Here is a 24,993-nt window from a genome sequence, read left to right on the forward strand (position 1 = left end):
CCAATCGACAGTCAGCTGAGTGGACTGCACACGATGAACCGAACCCAAAGCGTGGAAAGACTCAACAATCGGCTGGTAAGGTTATGGCGTCTGTATTATGGGATTCGCATGGTATAATTTTCATCGACTACCTTGAAAAGGGAAAAACCATCAACAGTGACTATTATATAGCGTTATTAGAGCGTTTGAAGGACGAAATTTAAAAAAAACGGCCTCATTTGAAGAAGAAAAAAGTTTTGTTTCATCAAGACAATGCACCGTGTCACAAGTCGATGAAAACCATGCTGAAATTGAACGAATTGGGCTTCGAATTGCTCCCTCATCCACCGTATTCTCCAGATTTGGCCCCAAGTGACTTTTTCTTGTTCTCAGACCTCAAGAGAATGCTCGCTGGTAAAAAATTTAGAAGCAATGAAGAGGTAATCGCTGAAACTGAGGCCTATTTTGAGGCAAAGGACAAATCGTACTACAAAAATGGTATCGAAAAGTTGGAAGATCGCTATAATCGCTGTATCGCCTCTGATGGCAATTATGTTGAATGATAAAAACGAATTTTGGCAAAAAAAGTGTGTTTCTATTAAACGATACGAACTTTTCAGCCGAACTGTTATTTTTATGGATTTTCAAAGCCTTGCATATCTTTATGATAACTTTTGACACTGTAATGAAATTTTCATTCTTCCTTTCATTATTCTTTCATTACATCCATCAGCAACACGTAAAAAACTGACACCCGCTCTAGTTCTTGACTGCCGTAACCGAATTTCATATGTGTGATACTCGCAACGTTCATATATTACTACCATTCATATATGAACCGCATACCAGTAAGTTCTTGCTTTGTGACTTTGTTCGGTTGTACCAGGAGTATGATCGTGTATGTATTATGCAAAGGTTGAAACTTATTTTCTTCTTTTCGTTACTTTGATTTCTAAGCCCTGCGCTTGAGTTGCACAAAACTACTAGAACAAAGCACCATGCGTTTCCTTCTCTCAGCATTTGATGGGGACGCATGGTCGACTGTTATTTATTTTTTAGAAAAAATCTAACATTTTAGTCGTCCACATTTTTTTAAAAATATGAAAACATACCCCTTTAACATGTCTAAAAATTCTTTATTTATCACTAAAAATTCCAGGGAAAAAATATGTTTCTAAATTTTCTAGTATTTTTTAATGGAAGAAATACATATTCAATAAAATATTGAAAAAAAACTGTAAACCTTCCCCATAATGCCTTGAACATGCCTGATTTTTTTTCAAATTTTTCGGAGGAGCAGTTTCTTCAAAAATAAAATTAAATAAAAATCAATAGAACCACCCTAGCTTCGTCAATATGGAGGTTAAAGTGGTTGGTTTCACATGCTTATCCTGCTATAGCCTTTCAGTCGAGTATCTATCTGGGTTATTTTTTTATTAATCGGTCGACATGGATCAGGGTCGTTTCGCCGAAAAAGTCATTTCGCCGAAAGTATCAAGGCAATTGTATAGGTGTATCTACCAAGCAAATGTATGTGGTATTATTCGTTTACTAAGTGAAAAACGTGATTAATCCACCTAGCAGTGATATGATACCTTTTTTTATCAATCCGCATGTGTTTTTTTCGGTGTTTTAGTTCTCATGACATTATTTCAATTATCGTCGTTTCAAACGGCAAATTGAGATTTTAATCACTCATTATCCTGTAATGTCGAAACTGCAAATCGTATCGAATTTCAATCTTAACGTGTGACAATCGATTGAACATTCCATGAGATGTCGAAGTGAGTTCCACTTTAGAGTTTTGCGTCATTATTTATAGTACTTCCAGAGGCGGTATTCAGGAACTAGCATAACCCAAAATGATTCGAATAGCCATAAATTGATACGCCAAACAATTCACATCTTCTATATCGATATGAATTTTAAAAACTCATCATCCTGTAATTCCAGAATCGGATAAAATTCACCAATTTTGTATGGGACCATAAGTCCTTTAATTTGAATTTTTGTTTTTGAACTTCTATTTGGCCTTTTTGAGAAAACGATTGAGCTTTGAGAAACGATTCGATACTGGAACCGGAATTCTAAAATCGGTGTAGCCGAAATCAGCTAAATTCTCCTGAGGAGTGTGTAGACATCTTTGAGAAATTGTAGTGCGAATTAAAATTTGGGGGTACATTCCGAATCCAAAAACGAATACCGCTTGAACTGAAATAAATTTATTTGGTAATCGACTATCCAAATCTGCAAACCCGATAAACCTGATTAATTTATGTGAAATGGACTTTTTTATACTAATCACCCTGTATCTCCTAAACCAAAAGTCGGATCTGAAGTAAGATGTTTTATAGGATTTTAAGACCTCTCATTTGAATCATAGACGATTCCTAGATTTCATTTGAATCTTAGATCGGTTCAGCCATCTACGAGAAAAATTAATTGCATTATTTTAACTTCGTTTCACATATCATCCTGTGGTTCCGCAATCAAAAGTAGGATCCAAACGTAATTCAGGGACCTAGTTTGGGAGTACACTACTTTTCATATGAATCGGAGTTTGTAGAAAACGGTTTAGCCATCTCTGAGAAAATTGAGTGAAATTATTTGTCACACACGCATTTGCTGATCTCGACGAACTGAGTCGTATCGTATATGGAAGTTATTTTCTTCCAGCATTTATTGCTGTAAGTAGTTTAAATCAATATAATTATGGAATTACTTTCAACTCAAAAATGCTGATATCATCTGGTTTACATATGCCATATTCGAAAGATTATGTTGCCAAAAACGAGCCGTGCTAAAATCGGTCCGAGGCAAATTGTCATGAAAAAGGATGCTGTACACAGTCTTTTTGGTACTTAGAAACAATTGTATGTAACAGTATAAAAAATCGTGTTTCACGTTGCACCCAAGCATTGCTTTGTCATACAATGCTCAAAACTCCTTTTGCTGGAATAGGGAGAAAAGTCACTTACACAAAAATATCGATATCTCCGTTGAAAATGGACGGATTTTAACAATCTATGGCTTGTTGGATATGTATTACCGTGTGGAATCTAAGTATAGAAACATATTCTGTTTTCAAGGTCAAGTGTGACAGATACTGCCAAAAAACTGAAAATTTTGACATAAAACTTCGTATAACTCAAAAAGTAAACATCCGATCTCAAAACAATTCAATAGCGTTCTGGGTGACGGGGAGACCTTTCATTTGTGACTAGTTTGATCAAAATCGGCCCAGCCATCTCTGAGATCTCGACCTCTTAGTTGACAACACACATACAGACACACACACACACATGCATTTGTTCAGTTCGTCGAGCTGAATCGATTGGTATATGACATTCGACCCTCCGGGCCTCGGAAAATTTTTCTAAAGTTTGAGCGAATTCTATACCCTTTTTTTATATATACAAAAAAAGGTAAAAATATCTAATGCGGCTTCGCCACATCGATTTGATTCGTGTGCTGTCCGACCTCGCTGCCACTCGTTCGGACCTAACTAAAGCAAAGAAACTTAGCTTAGAGTAGACCGGACTATCGAGGCGGTTACACGTTTGTATGCAAGAGGCCGTGTCTCTCACGACTTCTAGCGAATCGATTTCGAGCATATAAATTATTCAAATAATCCATCAACTGTGAACATTCAACAGATTATTCATGAGCGAATATCAATTTTGCAGATATGCAAGAACCTTTAGAATCAGAACAGAACAAATGTAGACGATTTTCAATTCAAACTCCTTGTCGTAAGTTTCCTGTAATAATCCGACGATAGCAGTACTTTCGATTGTTTATCTTGGCGACAGTTTCGTGGTCCTAGAAGTTTATCTATTCTGCTATACACCCACTGCGAAGATTACGCCTTTTCGGTTGCGGTGCTTCGGGGCGCTTACGATCATGGCCGCCGCCGCCGCCGCCATTGTGATGGTTTATCAAAGTTGGAATTGACGCAGTTTAACTTCCCGTCAACAGTATCTTCTGCGTTGTACCGAACCAGAGCTACAATTTCTTTTCAACTTTTCAGCATGGAGAAGAACTCTGACTTTCGCAAAGCGATTAGTCCGTAATTGTTTCTACTTAAACCAACGGGCGGCTTTCTTCGGATGCCGCCTCTATCAGTAGCGAGTACGTAGATCAACACGATTCGGGCCGAGTTCTGAAGAACTCGCCCCACCGCCAGAAACAACCAACGTTTCCAGTACTGGCTTGGGTTGGTTGGTTGGTTGGGTCGATAGCGACGGTAGGTAGCTAGGTATTGTGTTCTGCATTTTACCGATGTCGATGGGGGCAGAAACTGCCCTCCGTTGCGTTTTATTCAATTTCAACTGGAAAGCAAAACTTAACTCATTAAACTCGCTCCGCCCTTCCTGCAGCACATTCCCGGACCCAGGGTCCCACTCGATTCTCGCCCGTTTATGTACTTCCTTTTAATCAACAACAGATCTTTGCCCCTCGCTCCCTTCTCTTCAACGCCGGTTCACAGTGGAAACTTGTTCCTGGCTTACATAATGAAAAGTTTTAATAGCGCCATACGGAACAATCGCTCGATAGTCGGTTTATACATTCGGTAACATCGTTTGGCTTACCTTTACCCTTGGAAGCATTTTTGCTACAGACTACAGACGGCTGGAAGGGCATTGGCAGGGCAGACTCGTAATCGACCTTCGAAAGCTTCGGGGCTACTACTCCACGGACAGAGAAATTAGACCCCCCAGAGGTAAGAGAATATTTGATTATGGCACAAGTTCAAAGCGAACAAATTGAAAACGGAAACAGTCAGTCATTACCGAAAATTGGAAAAATGCGAATTTATCTTTAACACTGCCGATATCTCACCGATATCTCAGAGAGTATAATAAGAGTCACGCGAATAGTGAAACCAGAAAAAAAACATTCGAAAGGTCAAGGGGCTCAAAGTAAATAAGCACTTTTTTATTGTTAAAAAATTCAAACAGAATGTTAATATGAAGATTTGAAAAGTGTTAGCCAAAGAATTCAATTGTTTTGTGTGTAATACACTGCTGTTCTACGCATAATTGTCCCATATCCGGGGGGGGGGGGGGGGGGGGGGGGGATTTCCTACGTATATGGGACAAGGCACACACACAAAAATTTATGAATTCCCCAGGACACCCAATCCCATATACGGCACAATTCATGAAGACCTAATTTGTCGAATGGCGGTAAATTCCATTTGTAATGACTTAATGTTGGTTTAGAATGAATATTACTGGGTCCGACTGTAATTTGCATTCAGCTAGCAAGTACGACTGAATGAACTTATACGTATGCACAATTTACAAGCCAAACAGAAGAATGCTTCTGTGGCTCAGCAGTTTAACGGACGTAATTTGTGATCCAATGATTATCGGTTCAAACCGTCGCATGCGCATGAATTTCTGGTCATGAAATTTTCAAATCACACTGAATCGTTAACGAAAATCATAACCTCCCAGCTTCTCATATCTTTAATGCATACAATGAACAATTGTTGACCTAGAATACTTCCTTGAGTTACACTCGATTTGTCGAAGGTTTGTCATGCCAATTGGTTTCCTAGTTGACAAAATCACTATAACAAAAATATACTTTTTTTTAAACCGGGCAGCTTAATCATCGTATAAACCTGCAAATATTTCGATCCATGTCAGTCTCACAAAAGCTTGAAATTAAGGTATCTGGAGATTTGGTACACCTCACTTCATTTTTCCTTAATTTTTGTGTGAAACTTCATAGTCTAATTCAGCCCGTAACGAGTCTTGTTTAGCTCTGCGGTTCCAGAAATATTGGATTTTTGGTTGGGTCACTTCTGCACATCTTGATATGAAAACTAAAAGCATATTTTTCCAAAGCACAAATTGAGAATTGTAGCTGGAAATTCAAGAAACCGTGATTGAGTTTGAGAAAATTTATTTTTGAGCTATTAATCATAAATTGTTGATCATATTTCTGATACATTGGAAAAAGAATTCAGCAGTTACGTTTAGTACAACTCGAGATGTTCACGATTAAGTTCTACCCATTTTTCCACGGAGCGAATTTTTCAAAGGCGCCTCATAGTAAAGAAGGATGTCTTCACGTCAAAAATATGATCTTTCAAAAGAGGGTAGATCATACTTAAATTTCGAGATTACTCCAGATCTGACGTTTCATGTATTTCTAAGACAAACAAGGAAATCCGCATAAAAAAGACCTCAGCGTAATTGCAATTGAATTGTTCGCACGCTCATATTCTCGTAACATAAATAACTACCGCCCACACGGAATACGTCTCAGCATCCATCAATCTTCTGTTCGCACGTACTCGTCCACTTGAGATGGAGTAGCGCCCACTGGTGGGCGGTACAGACTATTTCAGGAAGCACCAGTTATAAACTCATTATTTTATAATACTTGCAACAAAGATCAATGTTGGTGGCAATAGTAGGACGCCGCCGAGTCTGAAACGGGGGGGGGGGGGGAAACGCGTGGTGTTCATCGAACCGCGCGTGAAACGCGGAAAATAAATTGTTACCATCATCGACTACCCGCTTGTGAGTGGTTTCGGATTTTGGCAGCAGTCAGTGCTAACCCGAGCAAAGTTAAACATCAAAACGAGAGCAAATCGAAATCTTTCTATGACAGTAGTATCACGTTGAAATCTTAATTCCGGAACCATAACCGTCATCGATGAAAAGATTTTTGTCAACACTTTTGCAACTTTTACACCAATAATCCTTCTTATTTTTCCTGGCGAGATTGTTCTACACATCTGGAGGACATTAGATAGGTTGGCGATCATTGGTTCCACGTTTATCGGAAGCTAGTTCATCTGCTTTACCGATCTGCTGGCATACTGAGCCGTCTCTCTCTCTTATTTCATAAAAAAAATGGGAGATGAAAATTGTTTTTCAAGACCCCCTTCTCCTAGTCGAAATCTTTCCCCCTCTTTTTTTGTCGACAAATAAGAAAGTATTATAATAAACACCCCTCTTAGATGCAATTGCTACAAATTCGAAAATTGTTTTGTATGCATGTATTTATGATGGTTTTTTATGCTCAGTTCACAGCATGCTGTGCGTTTAGCTGTCAGTTTTTGTTTGTTTACTTGTTTGTGCGGTTGGAATTCTGCGTTTTCAAAATGTCGCGTATTGAAAAGGAAGTGAAAATTAAGGTTCTGGACACATGGCTAAGTGAGAAGGATATTACTATGCGACAATTGGCGAAGCGGTTAGGAATTCATCATGCCAGTATTGAAACCATCATTATTAAGTTTGGGGAACACTATTCTTTGGATGAGCTACCAGGAAGAGGCAGAAAACCCGGTTCTTCCTACCCGAAACTTAACCAGAAAGTGGCATCTCTAATCATGAAGAACAAATCAATGTCAATACGTGATTTGGCCAAAAAGCAGGAACGAGTGTCGGAATGATCCAGTGTATCAAGAGGCGAAATCACCTGAAGACCTACAAGAAGTAGCAAATCTCGAAACAAAGTGTAGAACAGAAGAAGCGAGCTGCAACAAGGGCCCGGAAATTGTATTCGTGTTTTTTGCAGTGTCCGGATGCATGCGTTTTGATGGACGATGAGACTTATGTAAAGGAGGACTCAAAAACCCTTCCAGGTCCACAATGCTTTACTGTCGTCGTTGGGGAGGATGTGAGCGATGCGGACAGGTCGATTCAAGTAGAGAAATTCGGTCGAAAGGTACTGGTATGGCAAGCAATATGTTCCTGTGGTTTGAAGTCAACCATTTTTTACACTACCGGAACTATAAATGCAGAAATCTATCGATCTGAGTGTCTCCAGAAGAGATTGCTGCCTTGATATAACAAGCATAGTACACCTCCACTGTTTTGGCCGGATTTAGCGTCGGCTCACTATGCTAAAACCACTATCAATAGGCTTGTGGAAAAGGGTATAGATTTCGTTGAGAAAAATATCAATCCACCAAAATGCCATCGAACGTTACTGGGCAATCGTGAAGAGGGTCTTCAAGAAAACTGGTAAGGAAGCTGGGAACATGCAGGAGTTCAGAAAAAATTTGAGCTCCAGCGTCCAAAAAATGTGATGCAACACTTGTCCGGAACTTGATGAAGAGCGTTCGATCAAAAGTTCGAAAATTCGTGAAGGAATAACTTAAATTTTACCGGATTTCCATTATGCTCAAGTTTGACCTCGTACAATAAAGGATCAATTTTTAGTTTGAATAAAATATCGTTTCTTATCATAACTTGAAAGAAAAATTTGTGGATAGCTTATTTCCGATACACTCCTTGTGTGCAAAATATTTTTATGGTCTTAAAAAAATAACGACTCTCGCCAAATTAAACAAATTTTTCCATGACCTCCCTGTTAAGGACACTTGCTACGCTCCCTCTCCCATAAAAAAAACCCCTTATGACCATCTCTGAAATGCAAGAAGTACCTGTGTCAAGTTTGATGGCAAACCGTTCAGTAGTTCCAGAGTTATGGCGTTACAAACATACAAACTTACATCCATTTTTGCCTTTATCTATAGAAAGGTATTAGAATTGCTGGAAAAATCGACTTTCGAACGGAGACCCATAGTGTTATATACCGTTCGACTCAGTTCGACGAGATCGGAAAATGTCTGTGTGTGCACTTTTCGAAGATATTTTTACGCGCTCAATTTTCTCAGAGATGGCTGAATCGATTTTAACAAACTTATGCTCGTTTGAAAGCTACTGTTGATCAAGTTCAAAGATCAAATGGCTGTGACTTTTGGTTTCGGAGATATAATGGTATAAGTGACGTAACCGACAAAACACGTTGTTTTTTACCGCTCTAATGTACAGGGTCCGGCACTCGAAGTGTAACCAACTTCGAGCCTGGCGTCAAGGTAAATGCGACATATTATCGGGAAAGTATTCTGGAGGTTGCTTTGAAGCCGTGGGCAGACAAAAACATTTCGGTGGCAGACCATGGACGTTTCAGCAGGACTCAGCACCGTCTCACAAAGCTCGAGTGAACCAAGAATGGCTGAAAAACAACGTTCCGAACTTCATCACGTCCACACAATGGCTCTCGAATTCACCAGATGCGAATCCAATGGATTATTCTCTTTGGGCCATTTTGGAGAGCAAAGTCCGAACTAAAAGATACACCAGTCTCGAGGCGAGTGGGCCAAAATACCTGCAAGTCACATTCGGGCAGCTTGCGATTCGTTTTTTGACCGTCTCAAGGCCATAGTCAAGGCAAAAGGTGGTCATATCGAGCAAAAGTGAATTGATTCTGAATTTTGTATTATTTTTACACATTTTGTACTTTGAATTAAGTAAAAGTAATTTTCCAAACTGAATTTATGGCCTTTTTAATTGGTTACACTTCGAGTGCCGGACCCTGTATCTATGAATAGCCGTTTATATTTTGCCCAAGGCGGTCTTAATTCAGTCTCAAGTGCAATTGAAATTCCAATTAGCGATTATTTGCTGTCATAATGCGGCATTAGTCAGTGCTTATTGGTTACCGGGGTACAGCTTCTGGATACGGGCAAGACAAAGAATGAACAATGCTTGTCCTAAAGACTGTCCCAGAAAGTATGAACGCAATCAAAAACCGCTGCCATTTCGCAATGGTTCAGAATCTGTCCATTATTATGGCTGCGTCCTGTTGTTTATACTCTTCTCTAACCACTTGTGCAGTTGTTTATTCGTTTTCATTAGTTTGTTTCGAAATGTGTGGACTTTCAGCAGAACAACGTCGAAAAATTGTGTACAAATAGTGCACAGAACGCGGACTGTCACTGAAAAAGCCGTGCGAAATGCAATCAGGAAGTTTGGTGAGGATAATACCTTTAAGGATAAACGGAAAACGGGTCGAAAAAAGGTCCTGCTAACCCTCAGTTGGATAAACGTATACTGAAGGCGTTCGAGCAAAAGAAGGAGGTTTCAGTTCGGGATGTGGCCGAAAAAGTGGGCACTTCGAAGTCAAATGTTCTTCGTGCTAAACAACGTTTGAATCTTCGAACCTTTAAGAAACAGAAAGAACCAAAACGTAGTCCGAAACAAGAAGCATCGATCAGGCCGAGGGTTCGAGTGCTGTACAATACGATTCTTGCTGGAAATTTGAACTGTATAATCATGGACGACGAAACCTACGTGAAACTCGATTACAAATCCTTGCCGGGACCACAATATTATACTGTGCGAGAAGGGCAAGTGTTAAACCAGTCCGAGACATCGATTGAAGTCGAAAAATTTGGTAAGAAAGCTATGGTTTGGCAAGCAATTTGTAGCTGCGGTATGATTACGAAACCCAATGAACAGCGAAATATACATCAAGGAATGTTTACAAAAACGACTTCTACCCATGATTCGAAGCCACAAGGATCCTGTTGTCTACTGGCTAGATCTTGCTTCTTGCCTTTACTCGAAATCAACGGTCGAATGGTTTACTACCAAAAATGTCACTTTCGTCCCAAAAGACATGAATCCACCAAATTGCCCACAACTTCGACCAATTGAGGAATTTTGGGCATTAACGAAGGCACATCTAAGAAAAAATGTCTCGGCCACCGAAATTATTCAACAGCTCGAAAAAGATTGAAAAAAACTTGAGGAACTTTCGCAAGAATGTGCGCCAGCTACTCTATAATGGCTAAGCAGCAAATGTTGAGAATAATATTCTGTTGTTGTAGTCTAATATTATCAGTATATCGAATAAAATTTGAATATCTAACACTTGTGAATTATTTACTGCGAAATCAAAGTGCGGCCATACTTTCTGGGACAGTCTTTATGATCGAAAATTCTCCATCTGCATTCGCAGCCAGTTCGGAATCCAAATCACCTAGGTTCGATGCCCAGTCTCTCTGTGAAGGTTGATGGGGTGGTTTTATACTAAAGCGCTTTTCTTTTATTGTTGCAAGTTAATGTTACCTAAAGGTATACTATCCCAGGTCTTTTGCCCAATCTATTTTTAGCTTATGGTCGCGACCAAACCAACAGCAAATTGAGTAATCGATAAATTTCACATCAACAGCAAAATGAGTTTGCTATTTGATCTCACACTCTGCTCGGGGAAGCGACAGTTAAAAGACAAAATCAATCCACATCGCACACGTGACTGTGCGCAACGTTTTACTTCCCACTTTTCACTGAGGGTCAGCTAAATTTAGTGTCATTTCTTGGTTTGATTCGCGGATGCGACATTGTCAGTAGTTAGTTGATTGAAGGGATTGCAATCGTCACTCACCTGATAGGATGACATGAAGGGATCACGGGAGTCGTCCAGTGGAACGACATCCAACGGACCAGCACTGAAACCGCCGCCGCCGACGCCACCACCGCCGCCGCTTACACCGGAGTTGTTGGGCAGTCCGCATTTACCGGGGTACGAAGTACTACGGCGATACTTGGAAGGTGAATTGATTAGGTTGGATGCCATGTTGAGAGATTGCTGAAGATGGGGTTGCTGCTGTTGTTGTTGTTGCTGCTGCTGCTGTTGCTGGTGTAGGTGGTTGGCGTACGGAGAAAGCGCCTGCGATTGTGGGTTTGGATTATGTTGTTTGCGCGGATGAATTCCACCGGCGGCGGTAAGCCCATTGCCAAGGTTCATGTTCGGTACGGATCGGCCACGATTCCAGGAGTTCATGGGATTCTGCTGTTGTGGATGTTGCTGAGCCTGCTGTTGTTGTTGTTGTTGTTGTTGCTGTTGTTGCTGCTGTTGAGACCATGGACCAGCTGGGCCAGGATTGGACCACGTCGGGTAGGAGTTTTTGAACTGACTTTGCTGTTGTTGGCTCTGTTGAGCGGCCGGATGTTGCATCATATGCCCGGCACTGTGAACAACTGCACCGTTGTTCGGGGACAGACCGTGATGTGAGAATCCACCGTGGGAAGCAGTGATCGCACGGCGCTGCTGTTGCTGGGCTGCTGCTGCTGCGGCCGCTGCAGCAGCTGCGGCAGCCCCGTTGTACAGGTGACTGTTGGAAAAGTTCTGGAACCCACCGAGCCCGTTGATCGACAGATGGGAACTGGTGGCCTCGTCCAGGCTCGTCGACCAGGGACTGTGATCCGATGGGGTGCCGAAGTTAAGCCCGTTCGGAGGAAGCACCATGTGCGACGATGATCCACCGTTCATCAGATTAGCAGTGACACCCAGACAGCTCAGATCGGATGCCTTGAGACTGAGCTCGTCGGCAGCACCGGGAAGATGTAGATCGGAGTTCTCAATCAGGAGATTGTTGTTTGCTGTGTTCGAGCTGTTGTTGTTGTGGTTGTTATTGTGACTGTTCAGTGACGACGCGATCGGTGAAGCCACCGAACCACCTCCTCCTCCGTTCAGCAGCGACGAGGTTGACGTGTCGTCATCCGACTGCTGTGTGTTTAGCTGCAGCGACAGGCTGTTCTGGACACTGGAAGGAGTCAGTGCACACTCGGAAGAAATGGCGGTCGTGATGGTTGGAATGCTTGTGGCCGAATTGCAGGAATTGTTGATCAGGTGACCGGACTCATCGACGCCACTTACCCCTCCGACACTGTCTCTGCTGCTGTTGCTGTTGCTGCTCGTAGCGGGCATGTTGTTGGGCTTCTTACTGCTGCTGTTGCTGCTGTTGTTGTTGTCCACGATGATGGAGTCTACGATGAGGGAAGCCGAACCTGCTGGACTCGCTACCGCTACCGATGGTTCCGACACCGAAGAATTGTGATCGATACCAACACCAACACCAACACCAACACCACCACTACCGACACCAGCTCCGTTCGTCAGATGTTTGATATTCAGCAGATTGTTGATGCTCAACGTGTCTAGCAGCGACTGGCTGGACACGCACGGATCGTTCGTCAGTATCGAACCACCGTACATAAAATCACCCATTTAGAAGTTCGAAAAACACACCGATAGTGTCCGGGGGGAGGTGGGGGAGTTGGGGGATAAACTGTTCTATGCGATTATGCTCTCAACGAATTACGACTAGTTTTTCGAACGAACGAACGATTTCGGAATAACGATTTGATAATTGCAAAAGATTTTCTTCTCTCTCTCTCTTTTTTTTTTACAAACGATTTATGTTACAAACTGTGGTTCTTCTCTCCTTTCTCTCCCCACCTTAAATACTCGCTTGAAGGTAGAAAAATAAACACTTTCACTAGTTTAAAACACTTGCACTACACATCAACTTTTAACTTTTTTTTTATTTTTGAGTTGCGCTAAACTGGTTCGACTTAGAAAACTAACCTCTACTATTAAATCTCATCAAGACGTGTTTACAAATCTCACTTTGATTCTTTGACATACACTTGTAAAAACAGTTTACAAAAACGACGTTGGAAACGAACTTTTGGACTAGCTTAGAAACTTAAAGCTTTCGGAATTAACTAACACGGTTTTTCTTTGTTGTGAAATATATTTCTATGTAGATTGATTGCCCCCTAGTATGGGACTATTGCCAACAAAACGCACGTAGCACACCACTAACTGACTGCAGTTTCTCAGCGGTTCACAATTCTGGAGCTTCTCGTCTTGCACCTAACCCCTTAAGGTTTATTCCACTCCAGGTTCCACGATCGGAATAATTAGCACCCACGTTTCAACTGCTGAAATTTATTTTTTAAAACCTGTTTAATTTTGTACAGTAACACTCGTACTCGGTTTGGCGCTGCTACTTTGGTATAGCGAACGGGAAGGACAACAGAAGGAGTGAGTTTGAAGTTCCCTTCAGGCAGCGATTGCTGCGATTACTGCTGCTGCTACGGTGACTATTGCTCTGCTATATGTACCTCCCCTTCTGCTTTGAAGCGAAACTTTGCTTAAAATAGGATGCCACGATTTTCGCGCGATTGCTTTTCAAGTAGATTGTGTTTTCCCGAGCGAGAAGGGTTTGGAAAACCGGATGGCGCTGTTTTCACTTTGTTTGGTGATTTTTTTCTCTAACGGTGAACCGAACTGGTTGGGAGATTTTCTATATATCTTCTTTTTTTTCTTTCTTTCCCGAGAGCGCGTTTTTGGAGCCAGCCACACACAAACACGGTTCCTTTGCCTCTGATGTTACGACGACCGCACCGAGTGAAGTTTTGCTACGTTCTGGCGACTGCTGCCAGTTCCTGCAAGCTCAAAAACTGCTGTGTATCACCACTAGCACCACCAGCATCACCACCACCACCAGTACCTTGTCCCGCGCACTCGAAAAGGACTTTTCGGGAATAGCACTCTGCCAACGGAGCCAGCTGCACTGCTAGCGAATGCTAGCAAATCTGCTCACCGTGAGCTTTCGGACTTCTTGACTAGGCACACGGAGAGTGAGTTCCCATACCCGACGAACGAGAAGGGATTCGATTAGCTGCTACCAAAAACAAAAAAAACTGTGACGTCACGACATAGACTACGCAGTTTTTACCCTAGTGCCACCGTAGCCCAGTTGTGTCCCGGCACGAATGCGACATACACACACACACACACACCCGACACCGACGACTCGTCGTGCATCTTCGATCCGATGATGCCGAACTGAATCGGAAGGGGAAACGTGCCTGCCTCGGTCGGACATGCGCTTCACAAGCCTCCGCTCTCTTCGGCATTTCCTGAACCATCGGTGGAGTTGACGGCCACTCATGCTCATTGGCCCCACGCACAGCCCCAGAACCGGGACCTGATTGCCGAGATGGTTACTCTCCTAAATGTGTGTACATACATTGTTACCGTGTCAGAAATAATCATTCCTGCTCGAATCGGGATGGTGAAGATGAATATCCGGCCTCACTTCAAAATTGATCCAGAACTACCCACCCACTCACACACACACACGCACGCACGCACCCAGGCTCCGATGCAATGCTACTTCCTAAGACTAGAACCCACCCGGCGGCGGCGGCGGCGGCGACGGCAGTTCACCCCTTTTTTCGGGAGGGATTTCGGTTTGTTATGCCACCAGCATCATCGGGCCACGTTTCACAGCACCAGAGCAGCAGCATCTTTGGCAGTGTTATTATTATTATTATTAGGGAGCCGCCGAAAAACCTACTGACACAGAAAATTAGTCTCGTCCTAATACTCGTTTCTTCCCTCTCTATCCAGCCTCTTGTTTGCATTTTACGCTGATTCGCTTCCGGTTTCCTTTCGACAGCAATAACCGAAATAAGAATCAAACCGAAGTCTGTATGTGTGTGTGTATGTGTTTGAGTGTATGTGTGTGTATGTGCATAGGACAAGTCGTTGTGTTTGCTTACGGACGAATCCCCTGGGGTGGGCGGGGGGACGTAGAAGGGTGCCACAAGGGTTCAAAGGTAGGTAATAGCGAAACCGGCTTTTCAAATGCCCCTGTGAGCGACGCGGGAGGGAGAAAACGGGTCGCACCGTTCCGTGGTGCGATTATCCATACTGCAAACTGAAACCTGCCGGCAGGTCGGTCGGTCGGTCGTTCGGTCGGTCGGTCGGGATGGGTGTTGGAAACGTCAAGCGGCTGCTACCCTTGAAAAATGCGATGGATCTCTGTCTCGGTCTCTCGGTCGTTTCCATTCTTGTCATCATCCATTCGCTCATCCACTTTGTCAAATGAGCGGAACTGGATGATCCATCCCCTCCCCCCAATCCCTTCGTCGTTGCCCCCTAACGTTTCAACATTTAAGGATCCACACGCGCGACAGGGAAAAAAATATCGACGGACCGCCGCTCGCACGAGGGATTATTTCTAATTTATTGCTATTAATAGCGTACACTCCTCCTCCTCCTCCTCCGTGTGCCGCGCCAGCCTTGCACGAAGGGCTGATTAAGCGAATCTAGCAGGGAACTGAGGGGGGGGGGTCTTTGATAGGAAATGCTTGAATGTGTGTCTTCCGTGTATTTGGATAGCAATGTTTGATTGACATAAGCCATCGGAAAACAACCGAAAGATTAGGAACGGATGGTGGTTTTGTCTTTTGTTTTTCCTAGAAGTTTCCTTGCCCAGAACTAAGTAGGCTGGGATGCGAACAGTCGGTTTGTGATTATTTTTTTTTTTTCGTAGGGAAAAAGGCTTTGCAGTTCAAATGCCGCCGCACTGTAACAGGATTCTTTATTCTGTTGAATCCAGAGTATAATTGGTCGAATCGTCAGAAGCCGAAATATCGATTATATCAATGAGAGAAAAGAATTGGGATGGAAAAATCGTTAAAATGTGTGCCCCCCAGTGTGCACGGTTGAAATAAAATACTCATTTATGAGTGCCACAAATGCCTCGCACGAGAGGCAATGAATTCAATGCTGTTTTTCTAGCAGTAATTTTTCAAGCAGTTTTTCGAAAAGTTCCTTTGAACCGTCTGTTTTTTAACAGTTGCTTGATTAGACTTTTAGCAGTTTCTCGAGAAATTTTTTTGAGCATATTTTTCGACCATATTTTTCGAGTAGTTTAATCGAACTTTCTTTTCAAACAATTTCTACGATAAACTTTTGTAGATATTCGCCCTTATTCTGAATTACGTATCAATTCTACGATCGTACTTCGTTTGTATTCTTAACTAGCTGACCCGTCGAACTTCGTCTCGCCTAAAAATTATTTGCTTGCAGTTATGTAGTCGTATAGCAGAATTGTCAAACGACTAAGTGGTTAACGTTTCTCTCCAATATGATTACTTAACCTACAATCAACGGAATTCGACACACATCCGCTTTAGATCAACAAAAGAAACATCACCAAAAATTAATGTGAAAATGTGAAATACTTCTGTTAAGTAAAAATAGACCAAATGAACAAACTGTCATCTCAGACTATACGCCCTTATTCTGAATAACGTCGTATCGTTTTTTCCCTCGTATTTCATATGTATTCCCCATAACGCTAGCAAAATCAAAGGTAGCTATGATTCGATCGAACCACATTCGATCGAAAAATCAATACGTCGTTATTCAGAATAAGGGCGATATTTACAATTTATATTTAGCCCAAGTTACCAAAAGTTTGTAAAAAAAGATATGCGCCCTTATTCTGAATAACGACGTATTGATTATTCGATCGAATGTGGTTCGATCGAATCATAGCTACCTTTGATTTTGCTAGCGTTATGAGGAATACAAATGAAATACGAGGGAAAAAAACGATACGACGTTATTCAGAATAAGGGCGATGGCTTAAGCTGTATACAAAGTATTCTGAACAGTCCGTTTTTGAGGAATTACCCATACTTTAATGTTCACCCGACGCAAGAGAACAAACTTTGAAGCTACTAAGGAACTTTTGGTGACGTGGAGATATGACGCTTACATTTTAAGTTGATATTGATCTTACCAATTTAAACATTCTTCTCAGCAAGAATGACTTTTATTTATCAAAGAACACTATCTAGCAACTCTTCACACGATGCAATCAGTGCCATCAACGGGAGACGGATATCATCTAAGCAACAAAAAACCGGCATGGTTCATTTAACATAGGATAGACACCAGTGCGAGAGCGAATTTCTCCGATGACACGTCTGAGCATCACGAGTTAGCACCCTGCTGTAGGGATTCGCTCTGAAGCAACTCTCGTTTTGCGATCCGATTCTATACGGCCAGTGGATAATTGTGATAGAATCAGTTTACTATTGCCGCTTATTCTAACTATGTGCATATAACCTTTGTATAAGTTGTATCTATGAAAATGTCTTGAACACCAAGGTTTTGAAATATTGTAACCTAGTATGAGAATCATCAAGTCGAATCATCGATTAGATTTTCTGCGATAATTGTCAACTAGCGATTCTCTCTTGGTTTATTCCACACAGCGCCGATCATTGCAAAACTGTATCTATTTTGGTAAGGGCCCTAAAATACTCAAAGTATGAGGTGGAGCGAAGAAATGTAGAGAAAAATTCGCTCACGGTTCATGCATTCAGAGGCAGCAAGTTCTTGTAGCATCATCTACCAGTTTAACGATGTTGTATACAATGTAGAGAAATATCGAGCCGCTCTCAGCCAAATTATCGGCTATCACCAACGCTGCTTATTAAGGCCCCTTGCAAGACTTAGTTCTGATCCCAGCTGCGTCCATGAGTTCAACCAATAGCTAAATTAGAATGAAAATTATGTAATGATACAAACGTTCTCGAAACAGTTTATGAAATTATCAACAAAATGTCTGAAAATAACAGCTTATTTTATAATTTATAGAAGTTAATCGTCTGGTTCAAATAATATTTCCGAGTAGATTTCATAATTAATGACGAGTTACCTAAGATGATATTTAAGTAATAAGAGAATACGTTTTAATAAATTCAAAACGTTGTGACTATGTTAGAATTAAATAAGGATAAGAATATTATGTAAAAGTGATGCTACGGCGAAGAAAAACTTATGTAAACTGCCTTAAGAAATAAACGTATTTATGAAAAAAAATAAATATGTGATATGAAAAAAAAACCAACACTGCTTCTCAGAATATGAAATAGTCTCAATCTATCTTGAATATTGATATCTAATTGTCACTTATTGTATGCGCTTCATGTAATCTAAATCATTCGAAAGCAAAATGAAAGAAAAATCTCTTAGTTTGACCTGAGCGCTTCTACAGCACAATTTTTTCATTGATTCGCATTGACCAATATTATTCATTTGACACCATTACACACAATCCATCAACTGGTGAACGATATCAGAACTTTTTCTTCTACAGCGGTATTTCTAGAACAGTCATATAGATTCCGCCAGTCATTTATGTCGTTTTCGCTTGATGCCTAACCTAACCCAGTTTCCACCCTAACTGCTGTCAAATCGTTTATTTGAAACCAGTTTTGAACCTAGTTTCAACGTAATTGAACTGAAAATCGAGTCAGTTTCGAGTCTGATTGTTATATCTGGTTTGCTCACAACCCCGTTGTTAAGTGCGAACCCAACTTAGTTTCGTGAAAAGTGTTTACTTGATGAAACTACCCTGAGTCAGTTTCAGTTATACCAAGCGAAAAAGGCGTTAGTAAGCATTAATGTTGCTACCCAATTAAGCACGTGGCTCCAAATGAAAAATCACGTAGATCAAGTATGCATGTGGAATCTCCATACAAAACAACTCGTTGCGCGCCAAAAGATTCTTTCTACAATCTAGTATTCCTTTCTTCGACGGCCAAACATTTATGCAACTCGTTGTGCGCCAAACACCTATCGATGATCTAGCAAGCATAGTCGACTTTTTCAACGGAAAATTCCATTGTCCATTCAAAACAACTTTATGGATTTTTCCCACTTTTCCGGTAAGTTTTCCTAATTTTTTTGATGTACGAACCCGGTGTGAGTAAAAACTGACCAAACAAAAAAAAATCATCTCAATCCGTCCATCCGTTCTTACGTGATGCAATTACAAAGAATGATCTCTGCATTTTTATATATATATAGATAACGTTAGCAAAATCAAAGGTAGCTAGGATTTGATCGAACCACATCCGATCGAAAAATCAATTTTCAGGCTGTTTTTTTTCTGGAAAAGCTTCCAAGCAATTTTTCGATCATTATTTTTTAGTACTTTGTTCAAGCAGATTTTTCGAGAAACTCTTTTGTAGTAGTAGTTGCCGATTTCCTGACTTTTTCCAAATTGTTTTTCGAGTAGTTTTTCGAACAACTCTTTTATAGTAATACAGATTATCCGGAATTTTCCAAATAGTTTTTCGGTTAGCTTTTCTTGCAATTTTTTGAAGCAATTATGCAAACAATAGTTTTTTCGAAAAGCTTTTCTTCTGTAGAGTTGTTTTTTAAATCAGTTTTTCGAGTTGTTTATTTAAATAGTTTTCCGAAAAGCTTTTTCAACTCGTTCTCTTTTAACACTTTTCTTGATCAGATTTTCAGTAGTTCCTTTAGCAATTTGTTCAGCATATTTTTCGAGCAGGTTATTCGAATTTTTTCGTTCCGAGTTCCGAGAAACTTTCGGGAGATATTTTTTCCAACTGTTTTTTTCTGGTAAAGTTTCCACGCGGTTTTCCGATCAATTTTTATCTTGTAGTTCGAACAGACATTTCGAGCAACTCTTTTATAGTAGTTTGCCGGTTTTTTTCCCCAATAGATTTTCAAGCGGTTTTCCAATTAATTTTCTCGTGCAGTTTTTCCGAGAAATTTTCTGAACAAGAGTTTTTTTGAACGGTTTTTTTGAGCAGTTTTCTCGAGCAGTTGTTCGATAAGTTTTTCTCGGGCATTTGGTCGAGTAGTTAGTTTTAAATCAGATTCCAAAAACTGTACGAAAGATCTAACAGATTATCTAACAGTTTGTTCGGAAAAATTTCTTCAAGTCGTTTGTTTGTAACAGTTTTCTTGATCAGATTTGCATCAGTTTCTCGAACAATATTCTGTGCAAATTTTTTGAATATATTTTCGAGTAGTTTAACTGAGCTTTTTTATGAACAATTTCTTCGAAAATCTTTTGGAGATATATCGAGCTGTTTTTTCTGGCAAAGCTTTCAAGCGGTTTTTCGATCATTTTTTCTAGTAGTGCAAGCAGATTTTTCGAGCAACTCTTTCATAGTAGTTGCCAATTTTTTCACTTTTTCCGAGCAATTTTTCGAATAGTAGTTTTTTCGAGTAGTTTTTCTAGTAGTTTTTTCGAGCAGTTACTTAATCAGTTCTTTTCGAGCATTTTGTCGAGTAGTTTTTTGAATCAGTTTTTCGAGTTGTTCTTTCTAACAGTTTTTCGAGTTTAATTCTCGAACAGTTTCTTCGAGAAACTTTTGGAGATATTTTTTTTGAGCTGTTTTTTTGACAAAGCTTCTAAGCAATTTTTTGTAGCTTTTTCGAGCTGTGTTTTTTAACAGATTTTCGACAAATTTCTTCGAATCATTTTTTTATAACAGTTTTCTTGATAAGGGCATATTCAGTAGTGTTCTAGTTCTAGATGCATAATTTATGCCAGTTACAAAATTTAAATCTGAATTTTATAACAAGAAAAACTGGCAGCCCCAGCAGTGTTTTACTCGTGTTTCAAATATACAAAAAATAGAACGGTATCGTAGACCAGTTTTAAATTTGACAGAAGAACGGGTCGAATAAATAAAACTAGAACGGCTTGCTGGGGATACGTTTGTTCCAGTTTCTGCTCTATTATAGATCTTCCATATAAAACTTTTAGCTGCTGAATTTGCTCTAAGAGTTTTAGCAGTTTCTCGAGCAATTTTTGAGCATATTTTTCGAGCAGTTTAATCGAGTTTAAACGGGTTTTTTTTTTCAAACAATTTCCTATGCCGTTTTCCATTGAAAAGCATTGGTGGCGTGGATTGCTTTGATTTGCACTTTCGAGCAGACGGTGTTTTATTGCTGTTTCTGCTCGAAAGTGCAAAATCAGAGCAATCCACGCCACCAGTGAAAAACGGCATAAGAAATTGTTGGAAAATAAAAGCGCGATAAAACTTGATTAAACTGCTCGAAAAAAATGCTCAAAAATTAGTGAAACTTTTAGAAATGTTTTTTCGAGCTGTTTTTTTCTGGCAAAGCTTGCAAGTTTCTAGTTTTTCTAAAAGTTTGAAAAAAAATTGTCGATCCATTTTTTCATTAAAGTTTTCTTGACCAGATTTTAGGCAGTATCGCACAATTTATTGAGTATATTTTTCGAGTAATTTAATTGAGCTTTTTTTCGAACAATTTTTTCAAGAAACATTTGGAGACATTTTTTCGAGCTGTTTTTTTTCTGACAAAGCTTCCAAGTGGTTTTCCGATAAGTTTTTTTAGTAGTTTGTTCAAGCAGATTTTTCGAGCAACTCTTCTATAGTAGTTGCCAATTTTCCGGTTTTTTTCGAAATAGTTTTTCGGTAGATTTTTTCGTGCAGTTTTTCCGATCGGCTTTCCGAACAGTAGTTATTTCGAACGGTTGCAATTTTTTCTAAAAGTTTCACCGAGCAGTTTTTTTAACATTTTCTTAAGCTCTTTTTTTAGAAATTTGAGCAGATCTTTTGTTTAATTTCATGAGAAGTTTTTAAAGCAATTTTTTTTGAGAAACTTCGAATATTTTCTTCGAGCGAAATTTTCTTGTAAAGTTTTCAAACGGTTTTTCGAGTAGATTTCGTAAAGTTCCTCCTAGACGTTTTATTAATAACACTTTTCTTGACCAAATTTTATGCAGTTTCTGTTTTTTTTTCTCTAGCAAAGCTTCCAAGCGGTTCTTCGATCAATTTTTTCTAGTAGTTAGTTCAAGTAGATTTTTCGAGCACCTTTTTTTAGTAGTTTCTAGTTTTTTTCCGATTTTCTAGTTTTTTTCCAAATAGGTTTTCAAGCAATTTTTCGAACAGTAGTTTTTTCGAGCGGGTTTTCGACTAAAGCTTGAAACATAGATGTTGTTTCTAACAGTTTTTCAAAAACTTTCCTTCAAGCCATGGTTTCAACTGCTCGAAAACCTATTTAGAAAAAAACCGGATAATCGGCAATTAGTATAAAAGAGTTACCTGAAAAATCTACTTGAACAAACTACTAGAAAATCCGCTAAATTTTTCCGTGCAATTTTTCTGAGAAACTTTCAAAACAGTAGTTTTTTTGAGTGGTTTTTTTAGCCGTTTCTTTTTCGAGAAAAGGTCGAAAAATAGATGTTTTTTCTAACAGTTTTTTTTTCGAGTTGTTTAATTCAGTTTATTACGAACAATTTCGTCGAGAAACTCTTGGAGATATATTTTCGAGCTGTTTTTTTCTGGCAAAGCTTCTGGTTTTTCGATCATTTTTTTTCTAGTAGTTTTCTCAAACAGATTTTTAGAGTAACTCCCGCTTTTTCCAAATAGTTTTTCCGAGCAATTTTTTGAACAGTAGTTTTTTCGAGCAGTTTTTCTAGTAATTTTTTCGACTAATTACTTGATCATTTCGAGCATTTTGTCAAGTGATTTTCGCAAAAGTTCTCGAACCGTTTTTTCATAACACTTTTCTTGGCCAGATATTTAGCAGTTTCTCGGGCTATTTTTGAGAATATTTTTCGAGTTGTTTAATCGAGCTTTTTTCTCATTCAATTTCTTCGAGAAACTATCTCCAAATTTGTATTTCAAGCAAATTTTCCGAACTGTAATTTTTTCGAGCAATTTTTCGAGTAGTTTTTTAAAACAGTTATTTTATAACAGTTTTCTGGATAAGATTTTTAGCTTTTCCTCGAGCAATTTTTGAGAAAATTTTTCGAATAGTTTAATCGAACTTTTTTTTTCAAACCATATTCTTCGAGACTTCTTATTTTTTCGAACAATTTTTTTTTTGGCGAAGCTAAAATGAAATTCTAAATGAATTCTTGAGCAGTGTTTTGGTTAATATATTCGTGAAAATTTTTCGAGCAAGTAGTTTTTTCGAGAAGTTTTTTCGACAGCTTCATTTTCGAATAATTTCATCGAGAAACTTTTGGAGATATTCTTTCGAGCTCTGTTTTTTTTCTAGCAAATCTTGCATGCGGTTTTCGTGATATTTTTCTAGTAGTTCAAGCAGATTTTCCGAGAAACCCCTTTGTAGTAATAGCCGATTTTCCGGCTTTTAACAAATAGATTTTCGAACAGTTTTCCGGTGAATTTTTCCGTGCAGTTTTTCTGAGAAATTTTTTCGAATAGTTACTAGATCAGGTTTTTTCGAGTTTTTTCCAAGCTCGAGAAATAGCTGTTTTTTATAACAGTTTTTCGAAAAATTTCTTCAAGCTGTTTTTTTCATAACACTTTTTTTGACCAGAGATTTTCATCAGTTTCTCGAGTAATTTTTTGTGCATATATTTTGAATATTTCTTCCGAGTAGTTTTGAAATTTTTACCAACAATTTTTTCAAGAAACTTTTGGTGATATATTTTCGAGATGTTTTTTTTCTGGCAAAACTTTTAAGCAATTTTCCGGAAATTTTTAGCAGTTTTTCTAGTAGTTTTTTTCGAGCGTAGTTTTTCAAATCAGTTTTCGAGCTGTATTTTTTAACAGTTTCTCGAAAAGTTTCTTCGATTTTTTTTCATAAAAGTTTTCTTGACCAGATTTTTAGCATTTTTTCGAGTAATTTTTTGAGCATATTTTTCGAGTATAATTGAGCTTGTTTTCGAACAATCTCTTCAAGAAACCATTGGGATATTTTTTTAGCTGTTTTTTCTTGCAAAGCTTGCAAGCGGTTTCCGATAATTTTTTTTCTGTTAGTTTATTCAAGCAGATATTTAAAGCCACTGTTTTATAGTAGTTGCCGATTTTCCAGCTTCTTCCAAATAGTTTTCCGGTTAATTTTTTCGTGCAGTTTTTCCGGGCAGTATTCCGAACAGTAGTCATTTCAGGCAGTTTTATCGAGCAGTTTTTCAAGTTTTTGAGAAATTTGAGAAACTTTTTCTAGCAGATGTTGTGAGTAATTTCATGAGAAGTTTTTAAAGCAATTTTTTTGAGAAACTGAATATTTTATTCGAGCAAAATTTTCTTGCAAAGTTTTCAATCGGTTTTTCGAGCAGTTTATTTCAAACTGTTTTCTCAAGTAAATTTTGCAGATAGTTTGTTTTTGGGATTTTTTTTCGAACCGATTTTCAGTTCAATTTTCGAATTCTGTTCTGAAGTTTCTAAATTTTTCGAGCAGTTTCGCTCGTAAATATTTTTGAGCAGCCTTTCGGTTAGCTTTTTCGAGCATTTCGATATTAAACAATCATGGGCATGTGGACCTCATGCGGCACGTTCGCCTCGCACGAGAGGCAATGATTTTTCTTTAGAATTCTGCTCCTCAATGCTGTTACTCAAACAATTTTTTCAAGTAGTTTTTCAAGCTACATGAAAAAACTGCTGATCAATTTTGTTCAAGCTGTTTTCGAGTAGTTTTTTAAAGCAGTTTTTCGAACAGTTTTTTCTAACAGTTTTTCGAAAAATTTCTTCCAGCTGTTTTTTATAACACTTCTCTTGATAAGATTTTTAGTAGTTTCTCGAGCAATTTTTTTAGCATATTTTTCGAGTAATTTAATCAAATTTTCTTCTCGAACAATTTCTTCGGGAAACCTTTGGAGATATTTTTCGAGCTGTTTTTTTCTGACAAAGCTCTCAAGAGGTTTTCCGATCATTTTTTTTCTAGTAGTTCATGCAGATCTTTCGAGCAACTCTTTCATAGTAGATGTTCGGTTTTTTTTCAAATGGATTTTCGAGCAGTTCATCAGTAATTTTTTTCGTGCAGTTTTCCGAGCAATTT

At 39.2% G+C, this 24,993-nt stretch overlaps 1 protein-coding gene across 3 annotated transcripts in view; it reads right to left on the reverse strand.

Annotated features, from left to right (window-relative positions):
* Positions 1-24,993, reverse strand: part of LOC131436009 (cytoplasmic polyadenylation element-binding protein 2) — a 701,408-nt gene that overhangs the window by 661,539 nt on the left and 14,876 nt on the right. Inside the window, exon 2 of one of the 3 annotated variants that reach the window (XM_058604425.1) lies at positions 11,182-13,523. In XM_058604425.1, coding sequence (XP_058460408.1) covers positions 11,182-12,807 — 1,626 coding nt within the window. In that variant the 5' untranslated portion in view covers positions 12,808-13,523. Of the gene's footprint in view, positions 1-11,181; positions 14,677-24,993 lie in introns of those variants that run through there. The other 2 variants (XM_058604416.1, XM_058604405.1) reach the window with 2 other exon arrangements.

This window comes from Malaya genurostris, chromosome 1 (genome assembly GCF_030247185.1).
Source record: "Malaya genurostris strain Urasoe2022 chromosome 1, Malgen_1.1, whole genome shotgun sequence".
In the NCBI taxonomy this organism is placed as follows: Eukaryota; Metazoa; Arthropoda; class Insecta; order Diptera; family Culicidae; genus Malaya; species Malaya genurostris.